The 16,458-nt window shown below is 31.5% G+C and overlaps 2 protein-coding genes across 2 annotated transcripts in view; one reads left to right on the top strand and one right to left on the bottom strand.

Moving 5' to 3' along the window:
- The first annotated feature begins 959 nt into the window (after window positions 1-959).
- On the top strand, window positions 960-2,193 carry LOC129919668 (transcription termination factor 3, mitochondrial). Its single transcript, XM_056000634.1, has 2 exons — window positions 960-1,815; window positions 1,877-2,193. Exons 1-2 carry the CDS (start codon window positions 1,011-1,013, stop codon window positions 2,152-2,154), a joined length of 1,083 nt encoding a protein of 360 aa, XP_055856609.1. The 5' UTR covers window positions 960-1,010; the 3' UTR covers window positions 2,155-2,193.
- A 2,131-nt stretch (window positions 2,194-4,324) lies between these two features.
- Window positions 4,325-16,458, bottom strand: part of LOC129919669 (BCL2/adenovirus E1B 19 kDa protein-interacting protein 3) — a 30,487-nt gene continuing 18,353 nt past the window's right edge. The window contains exons 2-6 of the mRNA XM_056000635.1: window positions 7,298-7,484; window positions 7,149-7,233; window positions 6,998-7,068; window positions 4,781-4,930; window positions 4,325-4,715 (exon numbers count right to left, since the gene is read on the bottom strand). Of these exons, the coding sequence (XP_055856610.1) occupies window positions 4,664-4,715; window positions 4,781-4,930; window positions 6,998-7,068; window positions 7,149-7,233; window positions 7,298-7,484 (545 nt within the window). The 3' untranslated portion in view covers window positions 4,325-4,663. The remainder of the gene's footprint in view (window positions 4,716-4,780; window positions 4,931-6,997; window positions 7,069-7,148; window positions 7,234-7,297; window positions 7,485-16,458) is intronic.

Below are 16,458 nucleotides of genomic sequence, written 5' to 3'. Positions count from 1 at the left end.
ATCAGAACGCGACCATCAGAGGTGTACGTTGAGTTGCCGGGACTCCGGGACAATATTAATTTTAAGGGGCCATTCCGATATAGACATTTTTTTAAAAAGGATATGTATACGCCTTTCCCTTTTTTTGGGGGCCCCAGAAGTATTGTTTGTTGGTCGCTTAGATTATTTTAGTAGCATTTTTTGAGGTCCCTGAGGTAATATTTGTTCTACTTTATTTATAATAACAGTTTCCTTCTCTGCATTGTCTCCAGTCAGGGCCCTAGCGTCAGTTGGGGCCTCGGGGCACCGCCCCGCTTGGCCTAATGGTGTGTACGGCTATGGCGACCATTATTGACATGCTTGTGAGTTCCGTTCAGAGCTCTGAACGTTAAAAAAATTGATTCCATTTGATTAGAATTGATGGTATTTATATATAAATAAAAACGAAAATCGTATTGAGAAAATATGTTTCATTTTGTTGATAAATTTGTCTGTTTTGTGGTACCTAAAAATTGAATTCAACTTAGGTTTTTGGGTTTTAAACAGATAAGACATAAAAATATTTTGTTCTTTAGATACAGTAGAACGTATTTATGTCCAACAAAAATACATCGGGAAAACATCGATGTATCGAAGATAGAACCGATGTTTTTTTAACATCGATGTTGTAAATAAAACATCGATGTATTCAAACATCGATGTTTTTTTTAACGATGTTGCATCCCTAACAACTGGGCACTTACAAAAACACGCTGTTTTGAGAATTTTCAAAGGTTTGTTGTTTGGTTTAATGCGGGTAGTAGTTTTCAAACGTGTTCAAAGTCTTTTCTTTATTTTATTTTATATTATTTTATTTTATTTTATTTTATTTTATTTTATTCACTGTACAAGTCCATTTCACATCAAAACGTTCCATTATTTTTTTTATTCACCACGAATGACATTTCTCAAAACAGCTGATTCAAACTGTCAATTTTGACATTTCCCCCAAAAACCAAAAATTAAAAATTTAAAAAAATATCCCGACAAAAATGCTTTTTCTACGAATTTTCCGAAATATCTCCAAACTATCCAATCCACAAATAAATCTAAACTTCTCACAATGTCGTCAACTTCGTAAAATAACAAGACCCATAATAAAACCCGAACAATATGCTGTCACTACACAAAAACCAATTAAATCCACTGAAATCCAATCAGAAAGTTACACAAATCATCTTGAAAAGGTTCACGAACCGGAAGATCAATTACCGGCTCTTCCAAAAGCTGAAAAAGATTACGTACCAACATTTAATCTAGCTGCCTATGTAAATAAATCCGAATGTCTTCAACAGCTATTGAAATTAGGAGTCAATCTAAATAGCATTGAAAAACGTAAAGGTTTGGCCGAGTTTGTATTGAAATTAGATTTTGAGAAGAACATTAAACCACATTTAATGTTTCTTCATGATTTGGGTGTTCCACCAAAGCAATTTGGTGAATTAATCACAAAGAATCCTTTGATATTTAAAGAAAATTTAGATGATTTACAAGTTCGTGTGAATTATTTGCAAGCAAAGAAATTCAATGATCATCAAATCACTCGAATTGTTACTAAGAATCCTTATTGGCTAATGTTCTCGACAAAGAGAATAGATAAAAGGCTAGGTTATTTTCAAGAGAATTTTAAACTTAGCGGAGATGATGTTAGGTTTTTAGCAGCCAAACAACCGAGATTAATTACCTACAGTATGGAACACATTAGGAAGAATATGTTTTGTATAACCGAAGAAATGGGTTTTGAATTGGAAGAGTTGAGATGTCTTCTGTTGAATAAACCAAAGTTGTGGATGTTGAGTGAGTTGCTAGTCGGTTGTCATGATCATTTTTTTTTCTAATTCTCTTTTTCTTATTTTAGATTCTGATGAATTGATTGAACGCTTTGCATATGCCCACAATGAAATGAAGCTATCTCATGAGATGATTGTTCAATTTCCTGAAATTCTTTTATCACGGGAATTTAGGATACGAGAACGACATGAATTTTTGAAGACACTTGGTCGTGCTCAATATGATCCGCATAAAGATTTATATGTATCGCCAAAGACACTTGTCGAGGGTAATGATAGGGATTTTGTTGTTAATGTAGCTAAATGTGATATGGAAATGTATGAAATGTTTTTGAAGACAAGATAAAGTTTTGTTTTTTTAGAAAAATAAATAAAAATAAGTAAACGTGTTGTTATTCTTTTTATATGACCTTAAGAAAGAATTACGATGATATGCAATCAAGCTTACGCAAAGAGGAGTTATGGAGTCGAAAATAGTAGAAGGTCATTAAATCCCATTTAGGGAGGATTAAAAAAAAAAATATATTTTCAGTCGCCATAATTCTATTAAGGGCGTTCGGTATTAATCTAGTAAAAAAAATTCGAAATGTACTAACTGTTTCACTTTTTGAATATTTTTCCTCAACTACAACCGTTACAGGTCATCCCGCTCGGGGTAATCAACACTATGCTTGAAGGCTATGGTGTCTAAAAATTTTAATGTTTTCAAAAAAAAATTAGGAGCTTTTCTTTTTTATTTGAGTTATTTTATCCTTTTTCCCTTATTAAGAGGTTCAATGAATGGAATTTTCATTTTTGGGTCAATTTACCCAAATAAAGAATTTATCTATTTATAATAGCTTAGACCGTTACACCTAATTTAATCGAAATCTTTAGAGCGGTTCTCGAGAAAACTGTAATAACTCGAAAAGTACAAGTTCCTAGCGAAACATTAAAAAACAAAAAAAAAAAAAACATTGAAATTAAAAAAAAAATATCTATACAAAATTTCAAGCAAATCCATCCATTTATCTAATAGACTCTAGTTCGTTGTACGATCGGTATGATGAAAACCACGTTTTTAGACTTGCCCAACACCGTAAACCAATAATTGCCTTTTGTAGAGCATGTAAACAAAAACTACGTTAAAATTTTAATTTTCCTAGCACCTAAAATGTATGTCAATTTTAGTTGTGTACAACACGGCTGAAATTTTTGGATACATTTTAGGTCGGCCTAATTTTGGAAAGAAATTTGTATATAAGCTTAAATTAAGCTGGATCTGTATACAGGGCTTAAAAAACAAGAACAAGTGATAACAGTTCGACGTTGAACGGCATGAAGTCCGATAAATTGTATTTTTATAATATAGGCCGTGTGTGAATTGCGTTAAATAGTTAACACCGTGTAAAATTTTTGATACTATTGAGGTGAACAAAAAAATTTCAGCTGTATGGCTTATTGTTTAATACTTTTCTCTGCCTCTTTTCTTCCATAAAACTCCTTTTTATTATTTCCTTCTAATGATTTTATCTCAACTCTCTGAAAATTCACAGTTCCTAAATTCAGTGCAAAACATGTGTCATAACCAGACTTTGAAAAACATCAATGCAAAAGAAGAAAAAAGGACTTACTTTTACTTTTTACAATTCCAAGGCATTCTTTTCAGAATATTTCCAGTATTCTACCCTATTACAAGGAGCCAAAAATAAGTGCTTCTCATGTAAGCCTATCGCACTTGTTAAAAAATTGTAGGTCCCCAGAATTCGATAATGTGGTGATTGCAGCAGCTACGTAATGATTTTTAAGATTCCGGCATCTTGCATCTGCAAATCCTGGGAGTTTTAAAGATAAAATGGCTAAGGTGATATTGTTTTTGTAAGTATCAGCGTTTTTCCATTTTAACGAGCTATTAACTTGAGGTGAAGAAAATTCAAATATTGATTACAAAACGATTCTATAGTATCAAATTTTTAGGTGGGACCCATCCTCTAATTTTGATTCGTGATTATCTATCTCATTAATTAATCAACGGGAAATTGATTCAGTGTTCTTCTGTCAGTAAAAGGAAATTATCAAAATAGTAAATTAAAAAATCCAAATTTGTACTTTTAGTTCGATTCCTATAATAATTTATTTATACATTTTTTTTTTTGTTTTTAATGTTTTATATAGTAAAAACCTGTAATAATTATAACAAAAGCAAACAAAAAAAAATACTTAAAACGAACAATTCACAATATTTTTTTTTTGTTTAAATAAAAAATTCCTAAAACATCAATTTTTCATATATAAGAAGCTTATACATTTTCAGATCTCTTTTAACATCTTTCCATCATAAAAATTCAATTAATTTATTTATTTTTGTTTGTTTTTTTTTTTTCATGTAGGTATAAAAAAGAAGTAAATAGAATTTCAGTTAATTTTTTTTTTCTTTTCAAAAATCAAATAAAATACATCTATATATTTTTTTATATCATGTATTTTATTGATTTTTGTCTAATTTCTTTATATAATATTTTTGTATTATTATTCTATCGATTTGTTATTTATTGTTATATTTATATATCAAAAGTAATAAAATAGAAATGTAAGTTGGTATCCGATATTTCCGGTTTACTCATGGAACCATACAAATGCTCTTTTTCTCCTTCGAGCTTTCCTTATAATTATTCACTAAAAAAAAATTATAATTTTTTTTTTGTTTTTCTTTTTTTTTTTTAAAGAGAATAATAAAAAAAATTTAGTAAATAATTATTATTATATTATTATTTCTGATAATATGCATATTAATGTATGTGTTTTGTTTATAAATTGTTTATTTTTTTTCTTTCGAATATAATTTTTTTGTTTTAATTCATTCGTTTTTAAAAAATTCAGTCAATTACAACTCTTGTGAAGAGAATGCCGCGTTTGCTAAGCCACAATCTGTAAAAAGAAAACAAATATAAAGTTTAAAATTCTTGTGGATATTGATATTGATTTTAACTTACCCTAAACCAGCTCCCAAAAGGAGCGAAAGGACATTGCTCAATATAAGCGAATAAAGGATTTCCCTAGAGAATAGAGAATTTTTACCCAAACGAGTCAAACGAATAGAATAGCCAGCGCTCTTCTTCTTTGGATGTTCGAATTTCCAATCTCTGAAAAAAAGATAAACAAAATCATAATAACGAAGTTCCAATACAAATGTGAACGAAAGATATTGATTTATGAAGTTTAAAAAGTACAAAAATGAATTATGATTTTTATTGATGAATAATTCTTTGGCATACTAGATTTAGACATGATGGTTAGAACGTCGACACAGAGTCAAAAGCGCCCTCTGTTTGACGAGAAATTTCAAACAAAAAGATCAAGATCTATTTCTAGTCGAGCTTCATTTGTTACATCAGCTACATCAACGACTTAATACTTCTATATTTGTATGTCCTAACGCACTTAGCCGATAAAATTTCAGTATTACTGAATTATTCCGAGCACAAACAATAGTTCCCAGCTTCAATGGAGCTTTACTATACATTTTTAGGGTCGTTGGTTTAGTAAATGTAGCTTGATGAGAAATAGGCCCCAGATCACTGAAAAGAGCTGAACGCTACAATACCACGAATTTACAGAGAGCAGAGCTTCTTTGCCTTTTCGGAACGTTTTCCCTATGAAAGACTATAATCTAAGCTTTTTTTTTTTATAAAAATGAGCCCTAGAGTAATTTTCTATTTAGAACTCATTTGATGGAATGGAAGATAAAATAATAGTACTAAGGATAAAATAACTGCAAAGCTTTACGTCTAAATGACCGAACAGAATTGGAAGGTTCATATTTAACAATCCACGCAGTAATCTTTGCAAAACAATGTTAATACTTCTTACTCACATTTCGATGAAATCAATACATATTCATCAGATTTTTATTACTTCACTTAAATACTAATCGGTAGCTGTGTTTTATTTTCCTCTTGATCCAGATCAGAACATTGTACTTATTTGCGAAAAAAAAACAAAACAAAATCCTGGGGTCGAACTACGGCATACGGTCGTTAACATATGGTTGCTATGTGTCCCTATCTTTTTCTACTGATTAAATAGAGAGAGCAATAGTCAAAACGTAAACGTATGATCGTAATCGTGTGCGGTGATTCGACCCCTTCTTTTGTTGTAAAGCTAATAAAAACAATGATCTGATCTGGATCATGAGGAAAATAAAACACAGCTGGTATTTTTAATAAAAAACACCTCGGAAATAAAGTGTATAAAGTTGTTTTATCACCTTGGAATAGCAACTCATTTAAACAATGCGACATCATCTTTGAGAAATTTTAGCCTCAAATTCAGAAAAATTCATAAAACTATGACGAATAGAAAAGTTTTCTAACAACCGATTTCTTCACAAAGTCCTATCGCAAATACCAGTAAGAACCGTTTGATGAATCGAAACTTAAGCATTTAAGTTCAACATAAATCCTTATGTGACAATTTACGCAGAGGTAAAAGTAGATAATAAGAGTTTATGTTCAACATAAATTATTTAAGTTTCGATTCATCAAATAGCCCTAATAGACCCTAATAGCTTATTCCTACGAATAAAAGTTTTTTTTTTATTGAAAATTATTCTTCTAACTGACGATTGAAAAATCAGGGCTTAAAATAAGTACTCAAATCAGTGTCAACTCATTTCTTCACCCAAGTATTAGGTCTCCATCCTCGCAAACTCCTCAAAATCGATACCAAAAACTGAGTCAAATATGTTTTCAGAGCGTTTGTTAACCAGCTATTCCTACGTTCTTAGCAAGTGTTTTTAGCAAGTACAGATTATGCCATGATTTGGAATTAATTTGCAATAATTTTGTTTTTTATTTGCTTTCATGAAAGTATTGTTCAGGCTATCATTAAATAACTGGCATTGAATTGTAATCTTTTTTAAAATACTTTTGCTTATTTTTGTATATAACTGACTACCTTTTAAAGGCATTTGCAACTCTCTCTGTTATCTTTATAAAATGAAACAAGGGATTTGTCAATATTGGAATTACCTAAATATACATTATATGTATTATTAAAGTGCCGATAACAATAACAACGTATGCAATAATGCATTAATTGGATTTCCTTGTAATGTGTTGGATGAATCTATTTACCCAATCACATACCAAAAAATTAATGAATCTTTATTAATCCCTAAGCAAAGAGAAATGTAAGTAAATTATACTTACTTTGGTGGTTGTTGATCAGGTCGACTACTCCATTCACCAAACCAATCTGTGTCTTTTTGCGCTTCGCCCTCCTGCACAAAACAAAAAATGATTAAAATAAATTATTGCATTTTTGATAAGAGAGAAAAAATAAATAACAAAATGTATTTACTTTGCTCCAATAATTTATGTATACATGTTTGAGATCTTCATCAGGACAAAGTTCTGTATTTGGACTGTTTGGTGGTGATTTTGGACTAAAAAAAAAAATAACAATTTAATGAATATTATATTTAAATGGATATCAAATGTTGAATTTACCTATCCCTTGGGGTATCACGTCTAGAACTGGCAAGCGACACAACACGACTCGATTGATTCGATTCTCTTTGTGCTTCACGCAAAAGTCTCAAATATTCTTCGCCAGATGAAAATGGTAATGGGGTAATTCTATCGGGACTCTTGACACCAGCCATTGCGGCAGCAGTACTTAATTCAATCCATGATTCTGAAAAAATAAAAAACAAGAAAAATAAAATTTATTTAATATTCTCGGGAGGGGAAAGATTGAAAAACAAACAAAGAAAAATCATCAAAGCCACTTAACGAAAGCCTAAATAAACAGATTTGTATTTTAATTATGTTAAAAGGAGAAGACTTTTGTTTATGAAACGGAAATTAAGAAACCATATAGAAATGTGCACAAGCGTACATATGTAGCGATCTCTAGATCAAAGAAATTATAATCTAACTGATCATGTTGTTACTGGCGATAGTTATTCTTTCAGAATTCTGGACGTCTGCATATTACGATTCAGATTTACAAAATACCGAAACAATGAAAGTACGTGTAAGGAATATTAATTGTCAGTAAGCTTTCGTTAGAAGAGACTCCTCTATGTGTTCTCCGTCTCCGACCACGTTTGAGTCAATCTCCTCTCTGAGAGCCAGTGGAAACACTCTTAAGGGAACATCAGATCGATACTGATGGGCTGGGTTTCACAAGGATACTTGGTTCGGTGAAGAATGCAAATGGGTGCAAGTAACATAAGATGAAACCTTTAAATCGAGAGTTAAGGCTAGCATTAGAACTGCTGAGAGGGCAGAATGTGATATTAACGTGGAAAAAAAAGAAGAGCAGGAATCAAGCTGTGTGTTCGAAAGTGCTGAAATGCGATACCCAAGAAGATTTTAAAATGCAAAATCTAATCTAAATCTAATCAATACCGAAGAATACCACTTCAGAAAAGAAATTTTCCATCTGAGAAAACAAAAACACGGTAGAAAAGACGTAGTTATTACTGAGGATATACCAAATTGAAACCTATGAGAGCCTAAATAGGGACGAGCTATATAGAGCAATAACGCGTCTCGGCATCCCTGCCAAACCCATTTGCTTGTGCAGGATGGCCAGGGATAATTCTCGCTGCACCGTTAAACTCGGCCAATACATCACCGAAGTCCTTAATATCGAGAAAGGTCTGAATGCAGCTATATAGAAAAATCTGCTGGGTTAACAGATGACAAACTCTACGGGTCTTACATCGACGTCTTGCTGATCTAAAAATTTAAAAAAGTTTAACAGCTGCTGAGTTGAAGCAGGTGGAGTGTATAGACATCTAGGAACGTGTCGGAGAGTCTTGAATCCAACTCCAATTGGCAAAGGAAATCTTTTTTAGAAAAAATCCTAATCTTGGGTGAAGCGCAGATACCTAGAAACCAAGTTGACTGGAAAAAATTGTTTGAGGAAAAATAAACATCAACTCCCAGTATTTTTTTACCTACCCCGAAGCAAACAAGGTGAACAAAGAGCATAATACTCATAACACCTTCATTATTGATATTATTTGTTAAGATGATAACAACAAGAAAATCATTGTCAATAAGAATCAATGAACTCTTTCCATTCAGTAAGCAAAAGTTTTTATTATGTTTTTATTTTTGTGTGATATAAAAAATCAACAACAATAAGATTAACATCAACAAAAACAATTAACACCAGTTAAATTATATAAAAAAAAAACCCCTAAGTCGCATTTCCGGCAAGGTACGCCTTCTTTTTTTACGGTTTTTTAATGCGTTTCTTTTTTGTTATTCTTTCATTGCTGTCATCAATACAAAACAAAACAAAACTATACTCATGTTAACATAAACAAATTCAAAATGTTTACATAGTTTTTTTTAATATTTTCATTTTGAAAGTGGAATACATTCATCATGAGTCACACAAAATGATTATTTCTCCGGAATTGTTTTCAAAAACATTTTTCAACACGTGCTCTGTTCAAAAATGAAAGTATTTTTCTATCAAGTGTAAAAAAAATAACAAATATTTTTTTAACACCATGAGATTGATTTTGTTTTTGAATGAATGGCATGATCCACAAGTACAAGTATGAGTAAGGGGATACCCTTTTTATACAAAATTAAAAACATGTGCTCTTATCAAAAAACAAAAAAAAAAAAAAAAGAAATACCCTTGACGATTTTTTTTTAACAGGAAGTGGTAAACTTGTAAATGGAAACAAAATCCTCTACCTACGAGTAAAAATTAGTTGCACATTGCGCAATTTGAATTTCATTCTTTGTTATCATTTTTGTTTGATGTCGTAGTTGAGATACGAAAAACCTTTGATAAAATTGATTCTCTTGTAAATATTATTATTTAATGTTTACAATTATTATTATATTCATCTTATTGAAAGTCCTATGAAAGTGCAGTAAAATGTATTGCGTAGTTATTGAAAAATGTACGTTACGTGCATTTACTCATCTAGAAGAAAATAAAATAGACCTATGAATGAGTCAGGCACCATACTGTCTAGCAGAGGTTTAACATTCAGGTATCTGACATTGTTCGACCATGATGTTTTTCTTTGCCAAGAAGGTGGTGAAAGACCATTAGACCACACCGCCTACAACATAATCCATCGTAATCGGATTAAAATGGTTGTTCTGAAGAAATGGTTTGGAAATTTTGAGGAAAATTGTTTTGATTTTAGTTTTGCGAATGAGTGCGAACTAAGAATAAGGAATTGTGGATGGTGGCACTTTATACGATGTTGTTTTCGGTCGACCGGCTCGGTTTAACGGTTACTGAGAACACATTCTTAAAAAAACGAATGTATAGAAAACCGTTCGCCGGTGCCTGGCTTCGTATGAAATGGGCCTAAGGGTGAAGTAGGAAAAGTTATGCTCCCGGTCAGAATTATCATAATAATTGTCGAATTGATAAGTCGCTTCTTGATTGAGTTCTACCGTTGTCGGTCAAAGAAAAGACCGGTGTAGAAGTTCCTCTTCTTTTTTTTTTGGATTAGGGGATAAATGCGATGAAAGGCAAAGTTATATTTTCTGAGGACCAAACGAGATTGATTGTTAAATCTCAGGAGCTCGTTAGAATTGATTCCTAGATACTTTGCGTTGCGTTAAGTTGCCAATCTATTTTCATCTGAAAGTGCCAATGCGGTTGTTTTGGCATTCAAATCCACTGTTTTATTTATGATAGCGGAACTTTGTTACACTGGCAATCAAAGAGCTTACGCTGTCACCAAGCGTTTTATGGCAGCAAGCAAACAGCTTACAGTAAAAAAAAAAAATACTCCAGCATATACCGGCAAACAGTTAACTATATTCAAAGGCAATCAAACAGTTTTCATTAGCAATCAAACAGCTTACGCGGACTTCAAAGCCGCCAATCAAACAGTTAATGCTTCCATCAAACGGCTAAGGCCGGCAGTCAAACGATATACATACATATGTACACCGGCATTCAAACACCATGTGCTGACATTAAACGGCTCACACCGACAATCAAACAGTCTACACTGATAATCAAAAAGGTAACGCAGGTTTCAAACAGCGCAGCGTGAACTGGCGTGTAACACTTTGTTACTCATTGTTCAATTAAAAATGACGAAAATTGGCAATCATTAGTAATACAGTCAAATAAGGAGAACAAAGGGGTAAATCTCGGAATGAATGTTAATAGATTTTTGACATAAGATATAGAATATCCAAACAAAGATAGAAACAAAAAAATTAGCCTATTAGCACTAATTCCAAGATTGTACCAGGATGTTTTTAGTGCATATCCCAAAATTTCCCCTTTTTTCAAAAAATACCAATTTTTCATAGATATGAATGTTTTTTTCTTTGCATTTTTTTGATTCCTAATAATAATGAATATGAAAACCTTCATGCAAAATTTGGTTCCTCTACCATAACTTTTAAGGGTTTTTCGGTAGTAAGTTTGCAACTGTTATAATAATATGGGTTGACAAATGAAAAACTGGTATAACTTTTTTCAGAGACGTCAGATTGTCTAGATTTTAGATTTAGATTTTGGCATCAGCATTAAAAAATACCTAGAAAACATGTATCATATGTGTATATAATACCATAGCCTATTTTTGCTAATTTAGAAAATCTCCATTTCGCGATTTTACCTTGAAATCGCGACAAGCGGACATGAGATTTTTCTAGACTTTTGAAATATGTTATAGAATGGCAAAAGGAAGATATTGAGCAAAAAAAAATTTCTATTAACATTCATTCCGAGGTTAAACCCTTATTCGACTGGATTATAGGTCTGTTTGGGTATTGCCAAAAACAGAAATGTTTTTAAACTCCTTCAAATTTGACAGGTTTCATATTTTTGTCCAAAAAGAACCCAAACAGATGTATTTACTTCAAAACATAAACATGTGTCATAAGAAAACAGCTTCATGATGCAAGTAAAAACGAAGGTTTGAATACAATGCTGCAAAGTATATGTCAGAGTTTTACACACATTGAACATTAAGTTTATTTTAATACAAATAAAATGAAAAATATTTACTTTCGAAAAAAAAAAACAAAAATTATAAACTTTGCGTTTTCGCACATCAGCATCGTACCATTGACAGCTAAGCAAACAATAATTTCATTAACAATAAACGCAAGATCTAAGCAAAAAGCAAAATCATGTTCATAGAATATCTGTCAATGAACCGGTAGTGAAGTTTGCCTAAATTTCTTTGTCTATCTAACGAATTAACAGAATTTAAGATTCAAATATGAAGTGTCAGTTAAAGAGCAACACTTGAACAATCAAATTACGTCAATTCAAAGAGTATTTTTGAAACTTACTTAAATTCATTCAACTGTTTGTTTATCTTATATTTTTTGTATTAACACATTATGAAAACACATAACTTCGTTTGATACGTTTTAAACTTCATAATCTCATAAGTTGTGTTTGATTTAAAACCACGAAAAACTGCTGTCAAAACTAATTTATCAAAACTGGCTTTGAAATAGTTTCCAGTATATTAATTTACCACACAAATGACGTTGTGGTTAAAAAGAAAAAAAAAAAAAAAACAAAACAAAAAAAAAAAAATAAACTACTGATTAGCGAGTTGATTAATTCAAACATTTTTCACAATTTGCTCGTGTGTATCCATCCATATTTTAAAAAGGTGTGTGTACTCATGTAAAAGCCTTAGAACTTAGAAGTCATACTTCTTTATCAATGACTTATGTGAACGAAAGTATAGACGAACAGAACTTATTAACTACTAGGAATAATAAAAAAACAACAAACCTTATGTCTAAGTGTCAAATGGAAATTGACACAGCAAAAATAAGTCCATATTAGGTCTGTTCCAGACCATTTGTGCACTAAATTAGGCAGTCTGTCAAATTAATGAGAGTTGGAAGAGAATTCTCTCAGTAGGAAATAAAACTACGAAAAACTGCCAAAAAGTCTGGAACAAGTTGAACACCATTATACAACACAATTTCATATTTTATACTTAATTCGATAAACATTAACACTTTTTTAATGCAAAAAACACGTAAACGCGATTCAATTTAAAAATCACTACAATTTTATTTGTTTTCTTCTTTATTTATTTGTTTGACATACGTCAACTTTTCATTTGACAGAACTCATATTTCTGCCGGAAGAAATTCTTTGGGCTACATTTGTCAGGGTGGGGAAATTTTTTACTCTCTCGTGGGCGCTCTCTTCTACACAATTTTTGAAGTTGGGAACAGACTCTGACCAAAAATAACCAAATATTACTAAATTCGGCAGTTGCAAACTGAGTATGGAACGGACCTATTGAAAATTAAAAATGGCCTCTCAAATGTTAACTTCACTCGTGTATAACGCGCCAAAAGGAGTTTAACTTCAAAAGAAATTAGGCAATATTCATAGACACTGTCTAAGTCGCTTCTAAGAAAGACTGGAGTTTTTTCTATTCAAATAACATATAGGATAACCCCAGTCTAAGATAAACTGAAGTCTAAAAATGACTTTGAATTTTAACAAATGAAACTTTCAATTTTAAAGAACGACAGCTCATCAGTTTGTTAGATCGTTTAGAAAGCGTTTCGCCAAGGTACGACAGATCTAACTGATGAGCCCACTGTATGTCGGTCGTACCTGGGCGAAACACTTTTGGAGTTGAGGTCACTTGGACTTTAAAATTGAATTATATTGAATCGCTCCATTTAAAACATAAAGATTTAGATCAGGGTGAGAGTTGGGAATAATTCCCTTATCACTGCGGCATTTGATGGGCCTTTTATGATTTCACTATAATGGGTGAGAAAATGCGTGTTTTTAAAATAAGAATTTACGCAACTAGGAATATAATTTAAATAAATGCGCTTGCACTTCGTTACTTCCATTATTACCTGTTGAAAGGTGTTCTTTGAATTCTAATGAATGAGACGGTTAATTAATTTATTTCTTTACTTAAAACTGCTTTCAAATGAATATAATTCTAAAACATGACGTAAAAGTGTTTTTGACAGCACAAATATTTAGCGAACAAGTTAGTCTGTGAGTGGATTTTTGTTCCCAAACCTAAGAGCTTGCATAGAAAATATTATTCAACAACACTCAACACGTGTACCACCCACAAGTCAAGTGCTTTCGGGTATTTCAATTTTTTGTTAGTATATACAAGTACCAACACACTCGACACAATTTAAGTGGTTTTAAAATTTTCCATTTCATCAACTCGAGTCTGTTTGTTGTTAGTTCTATGGAAAATGAATGTCATGTCAATGCGTCAACCACAAAATAAACTGCATCCAATAACGAATTAATTTCAAACCCCTTTAATGATAATATAATTATTTTTCCATTATACCAATCTATTATTTCAAAATAATGTGCAATAAAATTTTAAAAATCAATAACTGACAGTTTAACCATATACAAATTGCACTATGACTGAGGTTGACTCATTGGCAACGAATATACGACAGGTCGTATACAACGATGGGGGATTAATAGAGGTTCTTGACCGTGCAATAAAAAAAGAAGAAAATAAAAGCAATCAATTAACAAATGACTATGAAAGTCAACAGTTTGTTTTTTTTTTTTTTATTTATTTCTTTCTCTTCTTCTTTTCATTTTTTGCCAAGTTTATACGGGTAAATTATTTTTCTTTGTTTTGATAGATTGCAATATTTAGAACTATGGTGAACTTTAGTCAATGAAAAAGGTAAATAAATAAACCATACAAATGATTAAAAGTGTCCATTCTGGTCTATTATCTAAAACGAAAGAACCAACAAAAGAAAATGATGACTTATAATAAAGTCACTGTTTTGGTCGCAATCACTTGTTCTTATAACGTGAGGAACAAACAACGGTTCTTGAGTAAACATGGGTTAAGGTAATTTTATTGACATTTAAAACGTTATGTAACGCTACGTTACTAACAAACTGTCAACTTAAGTTCAGATTTTTAAAAGGCTCAGATTGGGTAGTTATCATAAAAAAGCTAGAAGGCCATACAGTTTTTATGAACTCTAATTCAGATCCCTTTTTTACGAAAAAGATTACTTGAAAAATAATGAAAATGATACGTTACCTACGTAACGTTAAAAACTTTGTAAAGCTTAAATTTTTTTGTCAGTACACAATTTCCCTTTAAAACTCCCATATTATCCCCCAACCTCCAATAAAAAGAATGAGGATGACAATGTTATGTCTGCGTTTGTGGGTCTTTTATATTTATTCAGAGTCTAATGAACATTATAATCTTTTATTTGTTTGGGTGAGACAAGAAAATGACCTTTTTAAGAGGATTAAAATGAAGAAGAGAATTGGATGAGATAAGCAGTTTTTCTTGCACAAAGAAAATAGTAATAATAATGAAATGAGGTTTTTGTGTCTATGCCGCGGGAAAAAACCCTTAAAACCACTAGTTGGTTATATTTGTTGGATTGGAATAAGACAAGGACGTGAAATATGCCACGTATCTTCAGATAATTAAATATCGATTAGAAGAAAGTTTAATAAAATGCCATAAAGCACATCAATACAGGGCTAACCTCATCGACTAATAAGTTAATGTAAAATCATCGTATGAATAGCGCCAATCTTCTGTAACGCTATGGCCACATGTGCAAGTTCTCGTTTGCAAGTAGCCTACATGTATTACTTTTCAAGATTATATTTGTGAACATTTACATGCCAACTTGCACGGAAATTTCCAAACCACATGCAAGTAAGCCCAACAAAAAATTTCTTAAAATTTTAACTGACAATTAAGTTCATGCAAGTTTATTTGCAAGAAGGCAGTTATCCCAAAAAAAGTTTTAAAAATATAAACTTGCAAGTAATTTCACTTGCAAGTTTGTCTGGAAGTAGGCAGTTACCTCTAAAAAACACTGAAATTTAGACTTCCAAGCAAGGTCAAGTTACCTAGGGAACGTACTTGCAAGTTTAAATTCTTAAAACTTTTTTTATTTGTGATAAGTCTCTACTTTCTGGTTAACTTGGATGCGAACTTTCTTAAATTTGCAAGTAAGTTCAAATGCAAGTTTACCTGCAAGTAGGTAATTATTCCTAAAAAAAGTTGTTTCATGTTTTTCACATGCAAGTTTACAAGTTTTTCATATGCAACTTTATTTTCAAATACTTTTTTTTGGGGGCTTATTTGCTTGCGGTTTCAAAATTTGAATGCGAAAAGTATTTGCTTGCAAATCTTGAACTTGTAGAGTAACGAACTGAAAATCGATTGAAAAGAATAAAGAACTACAACTCGCAATGTTTTTTCTATAGTCTGTGCCAATTGGCTATTGGTTTTCATAATAATCGAGAAGAACGGGACATATGTCACTCATCTATTCAAATATTGATTTATACAAAGTTCACTTACATTTCATAAAGTGCATTAGTCATTTATGGTGTTAAGACATACATACAATAGCTTCTATAAAGCTTTAAAGAAGTTACAGTCGCATCTGTAAAATCTTATAGAAGCAAAATTCTTAGTTGGGGAGTGTGCATCGAATGTTTCAGCTTGAATAACGCAAATAACGTCAAGTGTAACGCTTCGCACCAAACAGAAATAGAAAAAAAAAATAATTTAAGTAATGACCTTATAGTATATAGGTTTTCTTTTGAATAGCTCAAAACCCCTTTTTGTTGAAAAGTTTTACTTTGCAAGCTCATAAGACTTTTAAGAATCCAT

The sequence above is a fragment of the Episyrphus balteatus genome, chromosome 4 (genome assembly GCF_945859705.1).
Source record: "Episyrphus balteatus chromosome 4, idEpiBalt1.1, whole genome shotgun sequence".
NCBI lineage: Eukaryota > Metazoa > Arthropoda > Insecta > Diptera > Syrphidae > Episyrphus > Episyrphus balteatus.
This window is presented reverse-complemented; position numbering and strand designations above follow the sequence as displayed.

Excerpts from the sequence above, each read along its gene's own strand:
- LOC129919668 (XM_056000634.1), top strand. The coding sequence starts at position 1,011 with ATGCTTTTTCTACGAATTTTCCGAAATATCTCCAAACTATCCAATCCA. Across the intron at positions 1,816-1,876 it reads ACCAAAGTTGTGGATGTTGA|ATTCTGATGAATTGATTGAA; the intron begins GTGAGTTGCTAG and ends TTCTTATTTTAG.